Below are 18,011 nucleotides of genomic sequence, written 5' to 3'. Positions count from 1 at the left end.
GGAAAGGCTCTGAATACCATAATAGTATGAGTTAGTATTTAAAGTTCAAAACTTAAAAAATCATTCTGAGCACTAGGTATGCCTACCTATGTATCATTTCAAGACAAACAAAAATATCCCTGGATTAAGACACTCTGCTAAAATGTGTATCAACTTGCAAAAAAAAAAAAAAAAAAACTTCACATTAATATAGAACATATATTATCTTCCATTTAGATCAATCTTACAATCTGATTTTTCCTTTAAATAAAGCAATCTACAGAAAATGAAGATATTTTTTTACCAAGAATAATTTGAATCCAGATGTGAATGTATACACACTGTTAACAGAAGGCTTTTTGTCACTTCTTTCTTCATGAGTAATCACAAAGTAAGGGGAAAGACCAATATTAAAGGCCTCACATGTTTTAGGATTTTCTATATTTAAATCCTAGGAAATAAGAAATAACAGTAATTCATGAGACAACCAAAATTCACGTGTACATTTTATTTTATGTACTATAAAATGACTGATGTTTACCTCAAGTGGAATAAAAATCCCTTGCCATCGATAAATAGTAGAAGACAATTTTCTTAACATTACACCATATATTGAATCTTCCAAAGTAAAGAAACACCAACCAGAAGCCGATGCCTCCAAAAAACTCTGAACTATGGAAAACACAACATCCATTCCTCCTGAAATACGTAAATCATGATTTGTTAATGTACAAAACCTTCAAAACTTTATCTATGCCGAGTTTATTGCTTAAACAGCAAGACCAGTGAGTTTGTTACCAGAAATAAAGATCCTTCTATGATGTGTGCGTGCCTGTCAGACAGAGAAAATATAAGCTAGAGAACTCAAAAGTAACTAAAAGTAACAATTTTTTAACAAACTGTTAAAACTCTACTCTGAACCCATGTAGATTTTTCCAAAGTGTATTTAAAATACTAAATGTGGGATGGCTGGGTGGCTCAGTCAGTTAAGCCTCTGCCTTTACCTCAGGTCATGATCCCAGGGTCCTGGGATAAAGTCCAGTATTGGGCTCCTTGCTCAGCAGGGAGCCTTCTTCTCCCTCTCCCTCCCCCTGCTCATTCTCTCTCTCTTCTCTCTCTCTTTCTGACAAATAAATAAATAAAATCTTTAAAAAAATAAATAAGTAAAATAAAATACTAAATGTATATTTTAAAGGGAAATATGCTCAAAATTTTTATTAACTTTCATAAAGATGAAAATATAATTGAGAAATGTTTAAAATAATATACAGTTTTATAGAAACATGCTAAATGTGGGGTTTTAAAAACTTACACTATTAATTTGAAACTATGCCCATCCAATGATTCCTCACTTTACATGTTATATATTTAAGAATGCCAAAGCAGACTCATCTGTTTTAAATGGCTGTCAAGTTTTTAATCAACATGCTATCACAGGTACATGTCCTAAAATTTTGTACTACATTTAAACAGAGAAAAACAAAAAATCCCTATCTCATGAAGAATAATTTTTAAAAAGCTCTATGTTTTATTATAGCAATTTCCCAAAGAAAGTTCTTTTAAAACTTTAGCTAATGGTGTGAACAGCAAGAACAAATGTCAAGGTTGAAATCTAGGCCCCTTATAAATTACTGATCATTTTCAGATTACCAGTTCAAGCAATCATGTCAATGCCTCATATGTACTACCTACTAGTGATTTCCTTTCCTAGAAAACCGTATTTTTCATTCCTATCTTGTCATCTTTTAAAGGTACACCGCAGTTTTTGCATTGACTCTGAAGGTTTGACATTAAGTCCTGACTATCTGGCCAGATGCTTCCCTACCATAATTCAGGAAGATGGTGAATGAAAAATAAACAATGCTGACATTTAAGAATCTCCAACATATACTCTTACAAGTACTTCCAAAAATGCATGCAGATCCCACACAATAATGAGATAATTCTGAAGTAGAAATCATAATCTTTCTTTTTTGGATTCCACCTCCTCCTGCCTTTTAGACAATCATACGGCTATTAACTATCCCTTTCTGTTCTAAATATTTGATCTCTCTCTATTTAATAGGCCTTTTCCATCAACATGTAAATATGCTTAGGTCTCTCCCAACTAAACAAATGAACAAAGAAACCCCCTTGAATCCTACACCACATCACCACCTTTGCTTGGTCCCACCTTCTCAGTCAAACCTCCTGAAAAGCTGCATACATTGGAGGGCTCCATTCCCTTACCTCCACTCAAAATGTTATTCAGTTCCTATCCCTCTATACAAACAGCTCTTGCTATTTTATTCCTTCTCTATTGCTAACTACAAGGGATATATTTTTGGTTGTCATCTTACTGGGGGCTTCTACACCAGCAACTGACACAGTTACCACTCCCTTTTTTGAACACTCTTGTGCGGCTGCCTGCAGTCCCACATTCCCTGGGTTTCTTGCCAGGTCTACTCCATCTTCTTTAGTAACATCCTCCTCTCTTTAGTAACTCAGTTTGAGCCTACTAAGCTCAGTCTGGGTCCTCTTCCCTTCTCTACCTACAGTCCCTCTTTCCAGGTTTTTACATCAATTTCCATGACTTTAAATACAATATACATGCTGAAGATTTCCAAATCTCTGCAAGAGAGACTTTCCTTTGAGTCTGGAGAAACGTCTTCTCAAAAGTATCTCAAATTCAAAATGTGTTAAATCACACATATTTTACTCTCCCTCACCAAAGTAATACCTAGTCCTCATTCAGTACTCCCTTTCTTATTGAAGAGCATGACTCTCCATCTAACTATAGAAGCTGGAAATCTAGGAATCATCTCTGGTATCTCCTTCATACCCAGTCAAGAGATGCTAGTCTTAGCTAGCATGTGGGCTGACCTTTTGTTTGCCTCCCTTTATCCTCTCTTTTCTTCTGTGCCAATTCATTCTTTGAATGGTACCAAGAACAGTATCTCTGAAATACAAATGTGATCCTACCACCCCACAAATATACACGGCAACCCTCCTGCTGGCCTAAATCACGTTAACCCTAGAATAAAGACTAACGTGCATAACATATTCTTCAAGCTCTCGAACTATCGGGTCTTACCTAGCTCTCCAACCTCAACACTTCCCCTTATTTCTAACTCCAATGTCCACTTGGCGGTTCTTCACTTATAGGCTCTTTCATGCCTCTAGACTTGTGTGCCTGAATAGCTTCTCACTTTCCCTCCAGTGACCCTACAACTCAGGTCTTTGTAGAATCAATCCCTATACATCATTCAGTCCTAGTTCAAACACTGATACTCCTAGGAAGCAGTCACTTATGTTCTCATAACACTTAGAATTACTCCTTTAAAACATTTTTTCTAATTTTAAACTACACACTGGTTTTAACTTAATTTGGTTTATTTCTGTCTCCTCCTATATTCTAAACACCATAAGTTCAATATCATGCCTGGCACATGATAGGCTCTTAATAAATATTTGTGGCTGCGATAAAAGAATTAGATATCTGTTCTCCATTTTCAACAGATCCATAAGATACATGGGATGGGGGGGAATGTACATCTGATACATGCAATCTTTCTTGGTTACAGAATTTTGTTCTTGCAAGAAACCAAACGTACTCATGCCAAAGGCTGTTTCAGATATTGTCTCCCATTCCACACTCACAGCTAAATCAATGCCATTAGCACGTGTCACGTTTAAATACACAGTCCTGTTGGCTTCTTCAATGTCTACAGAGGTGGCTCTAAAAAAAATGGATTGCAGAAAGCAGAAAAAGAATATAATTTCTACATATTAAATATAAATATCACATTGCTAGCATATATTTAATATACTTCTAAACTTACATAAGCCAAGGTGAGATCCATCCACAAACATCACATGACTGGAAAATTAGACTCTACAGCTCAAAATATTCATTTATGAGGATTAAAAAAGCACTACAATCTTATACTATGATCTTAAGAACATACTCAGAGTCAGTAACATCATACTATATATTCTAAAAAATAAATAAAGCTTTGTCACTCCTAAGTTTCTTCTCATATAAACTAAAAACATATCACAAGGAAGAAAATGAATCCAGAAATTCTTAGCTTATTACTAAAACTAGATCTACTGGAGTATTTCTAAGAAATAAAAAAACAAATATGTGGTCGCTTCCAGAGGAATTTTCAAACTACAATCATGTTAATATATGCTTGAAGAGTCATTCATTTGGTTTAAACAGCTAAGTATTTTTATATTATTTCTTGCTTTTTACTATTATTGAAAATACAAAATTGTGCAAGCCTTTACCTGAAAGTGTGAATTCTGAAGAAATAAGAATTCTAATAATACCATTATACAGGACATGATTAGGTTTTTAATGCTCCTTGTTACAGGAGGGCATAACGCCTCTCGGATCCATCTGCCAGAGCTCATTTTAAAAGTCTTCTTTAAAAGAGTCAGAGATCAATTTCCCTCTCCATTTTCTTTACGTCAAAAGATATCTCCTACCTAGCTTCAGAAGTGACAATTTCCTTATGAATAAACTGTACCTATTTGCAACTGCAGAGATACTGAATAAACCCAGAGGGGCCTGATTTTGCAAAACTGTTATCAGGGTTTGAACATGTGCCCCAAGTCTAGCACCTCCAGTCGGATTAAACAAGGTACAAACAAAATGCTCATCCATCTCTGGTTCGGTGTCCAATATGGCGGAAATGCGTAGGGCCTGAAAACAAAATCAAAAGATAAAGTTACTAGACTACAGTATTTCTGTAACATACATACAAAGAGATCTGCTAAACCTTTTTTGACAGCAAAATAATATGTTTTGGAAAACATCACTTCTTTTTTATTTTAATACTGATCCCCATAATATGTAATAGTCACAACTGTTTCAAGTTAACACTTTTAAGATTTTCAACACCGTGATATATTGCACTGAGTGTCTAAAAATAAATTTTATGTCATTTAAAAATAACATTAAGATTAAAAAAACAAATTTAGGTCTTGATTTTTGCTAACTCTTAATCCTGCACTAGCTACATAACTGCATTAATCTCATTCTGGTATAGGATTCACTGTAAAAAAGCAGTTATAGCCATAGTAAGTACAAATTAGAAACAACTCACATGTTTATCGACAGAAAAATGGATAAACAAATAGTGGTCTATTCAATGCAGTGCTACTCAGCAATAAAGAAGATCCAACTACTGATGTGTACAACCAAATAGATCTCAAAAATTATGGTGACCAAAAAAATCCAGACACAAAAGAGTACACACTATATGATTTTATTTATATGAAGTTCAAGAATCAGCAAAATGAGTCTTCAGTGACAGAAACCAGAAAGTAGTTTCCTCTAGCAAGGGCAAGAGACAAGAAGGAAACTTCTGGGAGAGGTAATGCTCAATATACTAATCTGAGTGGTGGTGGTCACATCAGGGTATATATTTTTTTAAGGTCATTGACCCATGCATTTGAGATTTTTGGCATTTACCATTTATATCTCAAAATAAAAACATGGGGAAAAAGACTGTTATGTAGATGAAAGAAAAATCTATTTAATCTAATTTGCTCTAATATTTAATTTGCCTAATGAACAGGAAGATCTTTAAACACACTGTGAAAAAAGTCTTTTAAGAAAGAAAGCATAATAAAATTATAATAAAAATTAAAATATACAAAAATTAAATAAATAAAATTTAAAACATTTTTAGAAAGAAGAAAAAGCTTGAGAATGTAAAGCAGTGGAAAATTCATCACTTTATTTTTTTTTTTTAAGATTTATTTATTTGACAGAGAGATAGAGAGAGCACAAGTAAGCAGAGTGGCAGGCAGAGGGAGAGGGAGAAGCAGGCCCCCCGCTGAGCAGGGAGCCTGACATGGGACTCAATCCCAGGACCCTGGGGTCATAACCTGAGCCGAAGGCAGATGCTTACCAACTGAGCCACCCAGGCACCCCCATCAAATACTTTAAATTTGAATTCTTTTATATCTATACCAAGATGTAAATATTCTTAAATCAAAGGTTCAAATTTCCTAAAACATGAACAAATTGGACATGAAAATAAATATGAATTCAGAATGTGTTGAGGTGTATACAAACTGATCACAAAGAAGGTTAATTACTGGGTAGACTGTTTTTAGATGAAATAATTTTAAATATATTACTTTACAATTATTATACTTTATATGTCAGGCTTGAAAAATATCTTAAGCTAATGCAATTAGCTACTTTAAACTTCAACTGTGTTTTAAAAAATAAGATTTAGTTGCAGGAATGGAAAATTACCAATATACAAAAAAAGGAGTTTCAGAAGGTAAACTTCTATAAGTATAAATCACTTATAATTAAACCTAAATCCAGCATTTTTTCTCCAATAAGCTATTCCCATTCACCTAGGATATTTGCCTCTCACATAAGCAGGCTAAAGTAAGCAATTATATTTTGTTAACTGAAAATGTGGCCAAAAGAATGACTGGCTAGGGTGGTGACTACATTAAATGGCTTGGAGTTTCCTTTAGTTTATGTTTTAAGAATAATATAAAGTGAAGCATGCTACCTAAATAGTTAACATTCAGGACAGCACTATGTACACTTTCCTTATTATTTGCAGATTCCACTACCTTATTAACAGAGCAAATTTCTCTAGCAGTGCTCTATGCAGACTAGATAGCACTGTTAACACTTTCACACAGTAATCTAATCATCTTGTCATCTAAGCTGGGAGTACATATTTTTTTCTTTCTAGGACCTAGGGTGCTCCTCTAAGAAAAATTATTCATAAACATTATTCATTCTCATTAAAGCTTCATACTATACCTTGAAGCGAACACCTTCTTCTAAAACAATGTAGCCTTTGGAAGGGGTCAGATCTTTAGACTCCATTGAGGAATTTATTTCTGTCACAATGAACTGAACTGTCACAGTTCCAAACAGTCCTTGTGCAGGCTCCCGAACAATGTATAATACTGCAACACTCTCCTGGACATAGAAAGCTGTTGGTTCTCTCAGGAAAAAGTGCTCACTGTTGTTAAATGATAAGACTCCTGGGCCATCATCATTAGCAAGGATAGTAATTAAGGCTGGCGAAATAAAAATATTAAAGCAATAAATGAAAATAGAGTGGGTTATAAGTTAAAAGTAAATGTTTCATTATAAACTAGGCCAACTCTTCTCTCGACTACCTTCAAAACAAGGGAAATTCTAAAAGGCATTTAATAAAATTCCATATTTATTCATGATATAAAAATAACCAGTCATCTTGGAATAAAAGGCAGCTTGCTCCTCAACCTCGGAAGCCAGTAACAAATACCTAACTTAATGTTGAAACATCAGAAGGGTCACCACTAATAACAGAAACAAGACAATAATGCCTGCCATTACTGCTACTATTCAGCATTGTCCTGGAGCTATGAACCAGGTAACAGGTACAAAAGCAATGAAAAGAAAGAGTCAGAACTAACACTATTTTCTAGACAATATGACTATCTTCTTAGAAAACCAAGAGAAAAAAAATTATTAAACTATTGTAAGAGTTCAAAATATAAGCTCTTACTCAACAGATGATCTTGATTGCTAACATATACAAAGATTTACATATAAGAATATTTATTGAAATTTTATGGAAGTTTGGAGATAGTCTGAAGGCTGATTAATGGGGCATAGTTTAAAGTTAAAACCCACTGTCAAAGCACATACTCTTTGAATTTGAAACAATGGCCACAGACTCAAGAAAGGTTCTAAAGACTTAGAAATATCAGTTTGTTTCATTAATATGGCAATAAAAATGAAAACTAGTTTTTGAGTTATTCAAGATTCTTTTTTTTTTTACTATAAACTACAAAGTTTTTCACTATTGCAGATTTTTTTCACATAAAGGCCAATAATTTAGGAATACAAAGGTTAATTAGATTAAGGGAATCCCAAAGAACTATCAGCCACTAGCTAAAATAAGAGGTTGAAGAGTCAGTCAACCCCTGGTCTTCTAAATCCACCTGATTTATGTATCACCAGAGGAACTAAATTAAGTGACTTTTAAAGAGCCCTTCCAATCCTGTAGTTATGGATTTCCATGAAGTCTCCTCTCTTTTTTAACCTTCTCTAAGCAGTCAGTATGATATTTAACAAGCAGTAAACTAGGATGAGTTTTCATAACAACGTCAAACTGTTCCAACCAAAGAATTATGGCTCCCATAATGTCTTAGGTATCAATATACTTCAACTCTATGTGGAAATACTACAGCAATGAGATGACATTAAAGCCTTGTCAATCCCTCTATTGTTAAATAGGAAACCAGAGCAGAAATCAAATTCCAAATGAAAGATATTCATTTAAAAATTAAATAAAACCTATAATAGCTGCAGAAATGATTTAATATTATCCTTTCTACCAACCTACTTTTTTGTTTTACACACACACACACACACACACACAACCACAGACTGGAAGCGCTGTTATACTGACACAGGAATTCTAAAATGTCTAGCTTAAAATATTTTTAATTCTAAGCACAGAAAACCATCAAGACTCTCTAATCCCTTTACATCTGCCTCCATATCAGGAAAACCGCATGAGTGAGAGTGAACTATATAAGAAATTATCAAATACCTGTTGTTTTTTCTCCCAGCTCGAGTCCAGGAGAAGGATTTGTTAAAATCAGCTGAAATGTTTCATCTCCTTCTGAAACGTCATCATCAAGAATCATGATGTCAATATTTTTATATCTTTCTCCATCAACAAAATGAAGAATCTGGTCAAGAAAGTAAAAGTAGACAGTATTATATTTAAATACACGGTTGAGTTTTTATAGAATATTTGGCAAGAAATACAATATGGCTGGCAATGTGAAATTAAGCTATTTTAATAAAAATAAGGGATTTTCCCTTATTTTTGATCTTTTTATTTAAATTGACAACGTTAAGTTTAAAAAGTAAAATTTGTGAAGAAGAGAAGTAAACATTTGACTAAGGAATAAAAGGCATCAAGAGACAAAAAGCATTTGAAAACACTAATGATGTTTCAGTAAATTAAAACAAAGAATTAAAAGACTTAAAATTTTCAAGAAACACTCTGGAATGCTCTGATATAAATATAATGACAAAAATTCTTTGACACAATAACTTGTGGTCTCCATTATCAAGTATTGCAATAAGGTAGTGAATAAAATAGTATCAAATATTAAAACAAAATGAATGAATAAAATAAAATATAGAATAATCTTTAGAACTAAAAATTCAATTTACATATTTTACTAAAATAATGAAGGAAGCTGTTCCACAATGAGGAAGTCTTCTGCCCTAATTTATTATGGAATATATAATAGTTTATTACTTTAAGATTAATTTACTTATACAACACCCAAATCACTATAATTCTCAAGGATTTCACCATTGGGGGGAAGCTGTAATCCAGCCCCAGCTGTGCTTCCAAATTCTGGGCATACACAAACAAGGAAACGCGGCCAAGGGTCCTTTTGCTCCTCTGGGCTACCAATGTTAAACTTCCTTTGGTTTCATTGACTTCGAACCTAAAATAAACAGAATACATTAGTCTTTTCCTTATAAGCTTTTATTCAGTAGATAAAGAATCTGAAACTCAGAAAAGGACCCTCACACAGCCTTGGTCTTACCTGCTATGTTGCCATTCAATTATGCCTCGAGCACCATCATTGGCATCAATAATAATTTGTGCAGTCAAGCCCTCCGAATCTGAAAAAACACAGAAGTATATTTTTAAATTAAAAAAATGATTAAGAAGAGAATTATTTGACATAGAGGTTACATAATTTCTAATATAGAGATATTGTCAACATTACTCAAAAGATGTTTAAGAAAGTAAAGATATAAATGTTTATGATATTTGATTAAGGAAACTTTTTGCTAACAAGAGTACTGACTTATAGAAATCTAATGAACTGAGAACAGTATAAAATAAGCACCTGAGATGATGGTTTTACTTCTATAATTTTAATAGAAAGAGGAAAGGAAAATAGAGACCACTGGAAGGAGTAGAAAGAGGAAGAAAAGAGAAAGAAATGGGAAGAGACAAGCAGAAAGTGCTGCAGAGAAAAATACAGGTGTAAGAAGGAGATGCAGGGAGAGACAGGGATACAAGTTGAGACAGGAGGGAGAAAGATGGGGAAAAGGTTAAGGGGGACAGAGGTTGAGACTAAAGTAAATTTCTCTAATCCCTTTTTATCTTGTACTCTGTCTACCAACATTCATTATTCAGTCTTGAAATATTAACCAACCCTGTTCCTGTTTGGTTTTTTAATATTTTTGTCCTTTCCCTTTTAAAATCCAGATGCTCTACCTTACTCTTAGGATACTTATGGCAGCTGCCTAGGCAGGGAAAGGATAGGGAGAGTGTAATTCTCTGAGTGAAGACAGCATTGTCAAAAAAAAAAAAAAAGAATACAAAATCAAAATCTGTGCCCATCAGACTAGATACTACAAAGCACAAGCCCAGCTCCAGCATCTCCTAGCTGTGTGACTCTGGGCACATAATTAAGCTTCTTGAAGCCTCAGCTCCGTCATATGTAAAATGTGAAAGTAGAAAGAATGATGGTACTAACATATAAAGCACTTGAAACAAGGGCATTAGAAAGCACTAAACCAAAGTTAAACTATTTAAATTACCTCTAATATGAGTTTAAAGAAATATGAAGTATCTGTTAGCTTTCTTAGCATAAATATCTTGTAATAAATGCCTGATATCAACAGCCTAGTCCCAGGAGTCATGTATTTTTTTTGCAAAAATATTGAAACTTTTCAAATAATAATAATATGTTAAAAATTGATTATTCCCTTCCTTTATTTTCAAAGTTGTCCAACTGAGCCTCAAAAATGAATGAAGAACCCCTATTCCTTAGCTCACTCCTCTTGGCCATGCTTCTCCTCCTTTAACCCAGACTAATTTCCCGCCCTGTCCAGACCACCTTCGAACCAAGGTATGGGGAAGAGGCTACCACAGTGCTATTCACCACCACCACCTCCTGGGCTATCATACCTACAAATTTCACATAAAATCCCCAATATTAAATGTCTAAACTGCAAAAAGAGTTTGCATTTTAAAATAAGAATACATCTTTTTAATCTACATAAATTTAAACTGAGGTTCAAGTTTTACCTTTCAGTCTGTAATGAATTAACTGAGTCTTTTCTAAAGCATGAAAAGAAAGAGGTAAAGGTCAAAAAAGAAGCAGAGAACACAACAAACAAACAAAAGTTCTGCTTAACCTAAAGGAAAATAAAATCATCTGATAGTTTAGAGATCTAATGAAAACAGCAAATGAAACTTTAAAAGGAAAAATGCCTCCCTAAGAACTAATTCTATTTTGAAGATTACAAATTTGGTTATAAATAGCTGTAAAATTTAAAAAGCATCATACAATAAATAACTCATAAATGTGATTACAATCTCCAATATATAAAACTGCCATAGATGACAGTCTCTAAATTAAAATAAATCTAAAAGCTCACCAGATTTTCTTCTATAGTGAGATTAACAAGTATTACAGTTATCACTTTTGATTAAGAAATGAATAACTTTACTTTGTTTGAAGTAAATAAACAAAAGCAAACAAACAAATATCATACCTAGTCTAGGAGGAAATGAAGTTAAAGGAGCCATGATAAGGTCAACATAAGTTAAATTCACAAGGAAATATTCTTCTAGCTCTGGTATGTCATCCTGTAAAAATTATATCCATTAAATCTCCTATTGTTATGCTCTCAAAGTAATGACCTCTCATAAGCAGTTTTTTAAAATTATCTGATAAATATATATGCTTAAATAGTATATAGCAAGTATAAAAATGCAAACCTAGAATAAAAAGATTTAAAATTTAAAAAATAAACATGTCTTGACTATGATTTTTTTTTTCAGATTTGACACCAAAAGCAAAAGCAACAAAAGCAAAATTAGTTTTGGAACGCCTGGGTGGCTCGGTTCGTTAAGCAACTGCCTTCAGCTCAGGTCATGATCCTGGAGTCCCGGGATCGAGTCCCACATCAGGCTTCCTGCTCAGCGGGGTGTCTGCTTCTCCCTCTGACCCTCTCCTCTCTCATGTTCTCTCTCTCTCATTCTCTCTCTCCCTCAAATAAAAAAATAAAAATCTTTTAAAAAAAGGCAAAAATAAACAAGTGGGACTATCTCAAACTAAAAAGCTTCTGCAAAGGAAAACATCAACAAAATGAAAAGGCAACCAATGGAATCAATAAAGTATTTGCAAATGACATATCTGATAAAGCGTTAATGTCCAAAACACATAAAGAATTCATACAACTCTGCAGCAAAAAAAAAAGCACCACAAATAATCTGATTTAAAAATGTACAAAGAACTGGGGCGCCTGGGTGGCTCAGTCGGTTGGGCGACTGCCTTCGGCTCAGGTCATGATCCTGGAGTCCCGGGATCGAGTCCCGCGTCGGGCTCCCTGCTCAGCGGGGAGTCTGCTTCTCCCTCTGACCCTCCTCCCTCTCATGCTCTCTGTCTCTCATTCTCTCTCTGTCTCTCAAATGAATAAATAAAATCTTTAAAAAAAATAAAATAAAAAATAAAAATGTACAAAGAACTGAATAGACATTTTTCCAAGGAAGATGTATACAAGTGGCCAATACATACATGAAAAGTCCTCAACATCATTGATCATGAGGGAAATGCAAATCAAAACCAGAATGAGACATCACCTCACACCTGTCAGAATGACTATTATCAAAAAGACAAGAGATAAGTATTGGTGAGAATGTGGAGAAAAGGGAACTTTCGTACACTCTGGGTGGGAAGGCAAACTGGGGCAGTCACTATGCAAAACAATATGGAGGTTCCTCCAAAAATTAAAAACAGAACTACCATATAATCCGGCAATCCCACACCATATTTGCAGAATTATTCACAATAGCCAAGATATGGAAACAACTTAAGTGTCCATCAATGAGTGAATAGATGAAGATGTGGTATATATAAACACAATGGAATATTATGCAGCCACGTGGAAGATGGAAATCCTGCCATTTGCAACAACATGGATCAACTTAGAGGACATTATACTAAGTGAAGTAAGTCAGACAGAGAAAGACAAATACTGCATGGTATCATGCACTATCAGTGGAGTTTGAGAAAAGAACAAAAGGAAGGAAGGAAGGAAGGAAGGAAGGAAGGAAGGAAGGAAGGAAGGAAGGAGAAAGAAAGAAAGAAAGAAAGAAAGAAAGAAAGAAAGAAAGAAAGAAAGAAAGAAAGAAAGAAAGAAAGAAAGAAAGAAAGAAAGAAGGAAGGAAGGAAAGAAAGAAAGAAAGAAAGAAAGAAAGAAAGAAAGGAAAGAAAGAAAGAAAGAAAGAAAGAAAGAAAGAAAGAAAGAAAGAAAGAAAGAAAGAAAGAAGGAAAAGAAAGAAAGAAAGAAAGAGAAAGAAAGAAAAACTAAGTTAGTTAAAACTCATAGAAACAGAGAGTAGAAAACTGGTGGCCAGGGCCAGGGACTGGGGGAAGGGGGAAGAAGGAAAATTGGTAAAAGAGTACAAATTCAGCTATAAGATAAGTAAGGTCTGAGGATCTCATGTAAAACATAGTGACAAGAGTTGACAACACTGTATTATATAACTGAAATTTGCTAGGAGAATAGAACTTAAATATTTTCACACACACAAAAAGATACAGATGTGAGGTGATGAATGTGTCAATTAAACAGATGGGGGAATCCCTTTCACAATGTATACATATATCATATCACCACCACAATATACATTTTAAATATCTTACCATTTTATGTATTTTTTAGATTCTACATATAAGTGATACCATGCAGTACTTGTTAATTATACTTCAATAAATCTGACATTAAAAGTATAAATTTATACCTGGCTCTGTGATAAGTTATTAGGTTCAACCACATAAAACTGCTAATATATCATTTTTTCCTAGACTAACACAGTATGTAAACCAATCACATAAATGTACTAATCTATTTTAAATATAAAGGGAGCAAAAGATTTTAAATTACCTTACTATCCAGTGATTGGAATGTGGAATAGAATACCATGAAAAAAATACAGGCTTCACAGTCAAGGAGACCCAACACCAAATTTTGTAACTTTAAGTGAGTTACTTCAACTTAAAGGCCTCACTTCCCCCATCTTTATAATGGAGGAAATAATATCTACTTTGGGAATAATAATAATGATTAAAAATAATAAGTATGCAGCGCCTGGCCTAGAAAGAGTCCTTAAAAAGTGATAGCTAGGGGCGCCTGGGTGGCTCAGTTGGTGGAGCGTCTGCCTTCAGGTCAGTCATGATCTCAGGGTCCTGGGATCGAGCCCTGTGGCAGGCTTCCCACTCAGCAGGGGAAGCTGCTTATCCCTCTCCCTCTGCCCTTCCCCCTGATTGTTCTCTCTCTCTCTCATTCTCTCTCTCTCTCAAATAAATAAATAAAATCTTTTAAAAAAAGTGATAGCTATTTGTGATGGTTAATTTTAATACACAATTACTATTAATCACTAGGGCCCATAACAGCACTGAAAATAAGGCAGGTGTTCAAAACTTGAGGACAAGCAAAACCCATGTCAATTGTGACCAGACAGCCAACAATACTTACATAAAAACCCAATGTGTGTGTGTATATGAGTGTGTGTATAATGTCAGTACATACATTTTATTTTATTTTTTAAAGATTTTATTTCTTTATTTGAAGAGAGAGAGAGAGAACAAGGAGGGGGAGTGGGAGTGTGAGAAGCAGGCTTCCCGCCGAGCAGGGAGCCTGACTCAGGGCTCGATCCCAGGACCCTGAGATCATGACCTGAGCCAAAGGCAGACGCTTAACCAACTGAGCCACCCAGGTGCCCCTTTATTCATTTTATTTAATGTAGATATATTTCCATGTGAAAAAATAGGAAACAGTCTCTAAACTGTCTTCTATAATATATACACCAAAGGAAGTTACAGAATCAGGGATGTAAAAGGGACAGTCCCCCATCCATCCCTAATGCTCCTCACTCTCATGCAACAACCCTCCATCACTGACCACCGCCCCCCCCCCGCCAACCCAAGCCTCGCTGATTTCTGTACATATAGGCCTGCAGTCTCTTAATCTCATGCTACTCAAGGAACAGAAGAGGCTACAAAGACCTAAGGAGAAAAAAAGGGAAAGTGGAAACCCTATGTTCATAAAACTAGACTCTGCAAAGAAAAGAAGGGTTGGCTACATAGTTTCTGTTTTAAAAACTATCATATGTAAGAAATAATCCATTTATTTATATTCAGTTATATTAATAGATTATATATTTGAAAGAAGACTTGGTTGAAAGTTTTATTTATCAAATCGTGTGTTCTATGTCATATGCTAAATATTATCTCTTATAGGCTCTAGAGTTCTCATACTATTGTATTAGGTCATCATCCAATGGTAATCAAAAAAATAAGAGTTACTTATATGGTTGATGGTTTGCACTACTTATAATTTTGTAAAAGTAAAAAGCCTCTGAGAAAATAAAACCTTTTCAAAAATAGAACCCCCAAAATACATAGTAATTGAACATTTTTCTAAAGCAATATTTATTCTTTTCCCTCCCACCCACCACACATACCATCTCCTACCCTCTCCATACATACCATTTTCATAAACCTCTTGGAAGCATATTCAGGTAGCTGAAACACTGAGTCCCGAAACAGCATGAGGTTTCACAATATGAAAAATCATTTAAAATGCAATTTCAGCCACCAGTGATAACTTTTAAGTTTGGCCATAATCACATTTTATACCAACAGCCTCTAGTGAGTTTCTCACTGTCTCTAATTTAACCAGTCCTAACAACTAAAATGCTGACCTACATGGATTTGCTGGCCCAATGAATTCTTTGGAATAATCAAAATGCTCCCCTGGAATCTCTCAGGCCAATGCCTATCTTAAAGGGGACTGCCCTAAGGAAATTCTCTTTATCATAAGATGTTTCTTTTTTTTTAATTTTATTATGTTATGTTAGTCACCATACAATACATCATTAGTTTTTGATGTGGTGATCCATGATCCATTGTTTTCATATAACACCCAGTGCTCCATGCAGTACGTGCCCTCCTTAATACCTATCACCGGGCTAACCAATACCCCCTCCCTCCTTCCCTCTAAAACCCTGTTTGTTTCTCAGAGTCCATAGTCTCTCATGGTTCATCTCTCCCTCTGATTCCCCCCCTTCATTTTTCCCTTCCTTCTCCTAATGTCCTCCATGCTATTTCGTATGTTCCACAAATAAGTGAAACCATATAACTGACTTTCTCTGCTTGACTTATTTCACTTAAGCATAATCTCCTCCAGTCCCATCCATGTGGATGTAAAAGTTGGGTATTCATCCTTTCTGATGGCTGAGTAATATTCCATTGTTTCTTTAATAAAATACACAGCAGCAGACCAGCCTATTCAGACAAGAACAGAAACCCCTGTGTGGTTTTAAAAAAATCACAAAAAGAAATAAGCTGATTTAAAGGCACCAGAATATTCCATCAATTTCCACTTTCTTTGTGGCTATTCAGGTTTAATATAATAATAGCAAAATAAAGAGTTTTACCTCAAGTATAGTAATGTTGATGGCAGCTGCTGTTTCCCCTTCTTCTAAAATCAGAAACCCAACTACCGAGACAAAGTCAACACCTGGCTCAGCTAGGTTTCCTTCTGTTTGGTTCTGTAGACTCAGCATTCCAGGAACTGTGCTATATGTGACATTAATGGCTCCTAATTGAATTGGATGATAAAAGATTTTATAATTATTTAAACTTTTAAAATAATATCATAGCATTAGCCTTTTTACTTTCCTAACTCCTACAGTAGCTTTGTACTGTTGGCCCCAATTCCTTACTTCTTTCCTATATCCTTGGCCTTTACCATGTAGTGGCTCAGTGATGTCCCACTGTGGGCAAGGTATACTGCACTGCCTCTTGACTTGGGAGTGTGACTGTGACTTGTTTTGGCTGTGAGTACAAAGTAAAAGAGATTGTGTGTTAGTTCTAAGCCTAGACCTCAAGAGGCCTGGCATGCTTTTGCTCACTTTCTTTGGCCTCCAATAATCCCAGGAGAAGAATGAGAGACATCTGGAGAAGGGCCACCCTTGGCCAAACCCAACATATGGTAGCAGACCCAGAGCCAGCCTATTATTATACACTGCTGAAATTTTATGATTATTACACAGCATTTCTGTGGTGATAGATAATTACTTGAATCTTTCAGAAATAAAGAAGTTAGGGGTGCCTAGCTGGCTCTGTCAGAAGAGCTTGGGATTCTTGATCTTGGGATTGTGGGTTTGGGCCTCACACTGGGTGTAGAGATTACTAAAAGAAATAAATAAATAAACTTCAAAAATAAAGAAGTTATAAAGTCCTGTTCCAAATTAACAAATACTAAATTTTTTTTCCTGTCTCTGATTTGTGTTAGCAATGGCTTTCATTCACACAAGTAGAATATTAAAAAAGAACCTGCCTAGAAACTCCATTCACTCTAGAGTAACACAAACCTAGAGATCCGAATTCTCTGTTGATGAAAAGCTGAATTGTTATGTTAGCCTCTTGCAGCAAAACAAATCTCGACGAAAGAGCAAAACTTAAAACTCCATGTGGCTCATCACTGGCTTCCACAGTCAGGACAGCTGCATATCCTTGAGCATCAAGCAGAGCAATTCCTGCTGGTGGGACTCCTAAAAACACCAGGGATCACAAGAAATCTAACAGCGATTTGGCATTAACTTCTAGATACTTAAAATATAGCCCCACTCTCTGAAACATACTGAAGTACCCATACAGTGTTCTATTTCATTCACTCTAACAGAAATCTTCAGGTTGACAAACAGAACCTACATTTTAGTTTTCTTTTTCTAGATAGTAAATTATAATATTTTTCACTTGAGGTATTATCTTTATTATTTACTATAATGGTCTTCTGAATTGTAGATATTGAGGAGACACTGAAGAAAATACCCAGATAATTTGCTCAAAGTGATTAGATTTGAATTATCTATATAAATGGTCCAAATCCAAATTGGTCTGCTAATATAAATAATTTATAATTAAATATATAGTAATATTTATAATTA

The 18,011-nt window shown here is 34.7% G+C and overlaps 1 protein-coding gene across 1 annotated transcript in view; it reads right to left on the bottom strand.

Moving 5' to 3' along the window:
* The window catches only part of ADGRV1 (adhesion G protein-coupled receptor V1), a 502,011-nt gene that overhangs the window by 387,171 nt on the left and 96,829 nt on the right, over positions 1-18,011 (bottom strand). The window contains exons 37-47 of the mRNA XM_028091942.2: positions 17,436-17,615; positions 16,497-16,660; positions 11,546-11,639; positions 9,577-9,655; positions 9,336-9,474; positions 8,556-8,697; positions 6,767-7,029; positions 4,494-4,669; positions 3,573-3,697; positions 521-678; positions 284-430 (exon numbers count right to left, since the gene is read on the bottom strand). Coding sequence (XP_027947743.2) covers positions 284-430; positions 521-678; positions 3,573-3,697; positions 4,494-4,669; positions 6,767-7,029; positions 8,556-8,697; positions 9,336-9,474; positions 9,577-9,655; positions 11,546-11,639; positions 16,497-16,660; positions 17,436-17,615 — 1,667 coding nt within the window. The remainder of the gene's footprint in view (positions 1-283; positions 431-520; positions 679-3,572; positions 3,698-4,493; positions 4,670-6,766; positions 7,030-8,555; positions 8,698-9,335; positions 9,475-9,576; positions 9,656-11,545; positions 11,640-16,496; positions 16,661-17,435; positions 17,616-18,011) is intronic.

This window comes from Eumetopias jubatus, unplaced genomic scaffold (genome assembly GCF_037043125.1).
Source record: "Eumetopias jubatus isolate StellerSeaLion01/CBP00866 unplaced genomic scaffold, mEumJub1_p1.0 scaffold_5, whole genome shotgun sequence".
Classification (NCBI taxonomy): domain Eukaryota; kingdom Metazoa; phylum Chordata; class Mammalia; order Carnivora; family Otariidae; genus Eumetopias; species Eumetopias jubatus.
The sequence above is the reverse complement of the archived record's forward strand: the minus strand, read 5'-3'. Positions and strand labels throughout refer to the sequence as shown.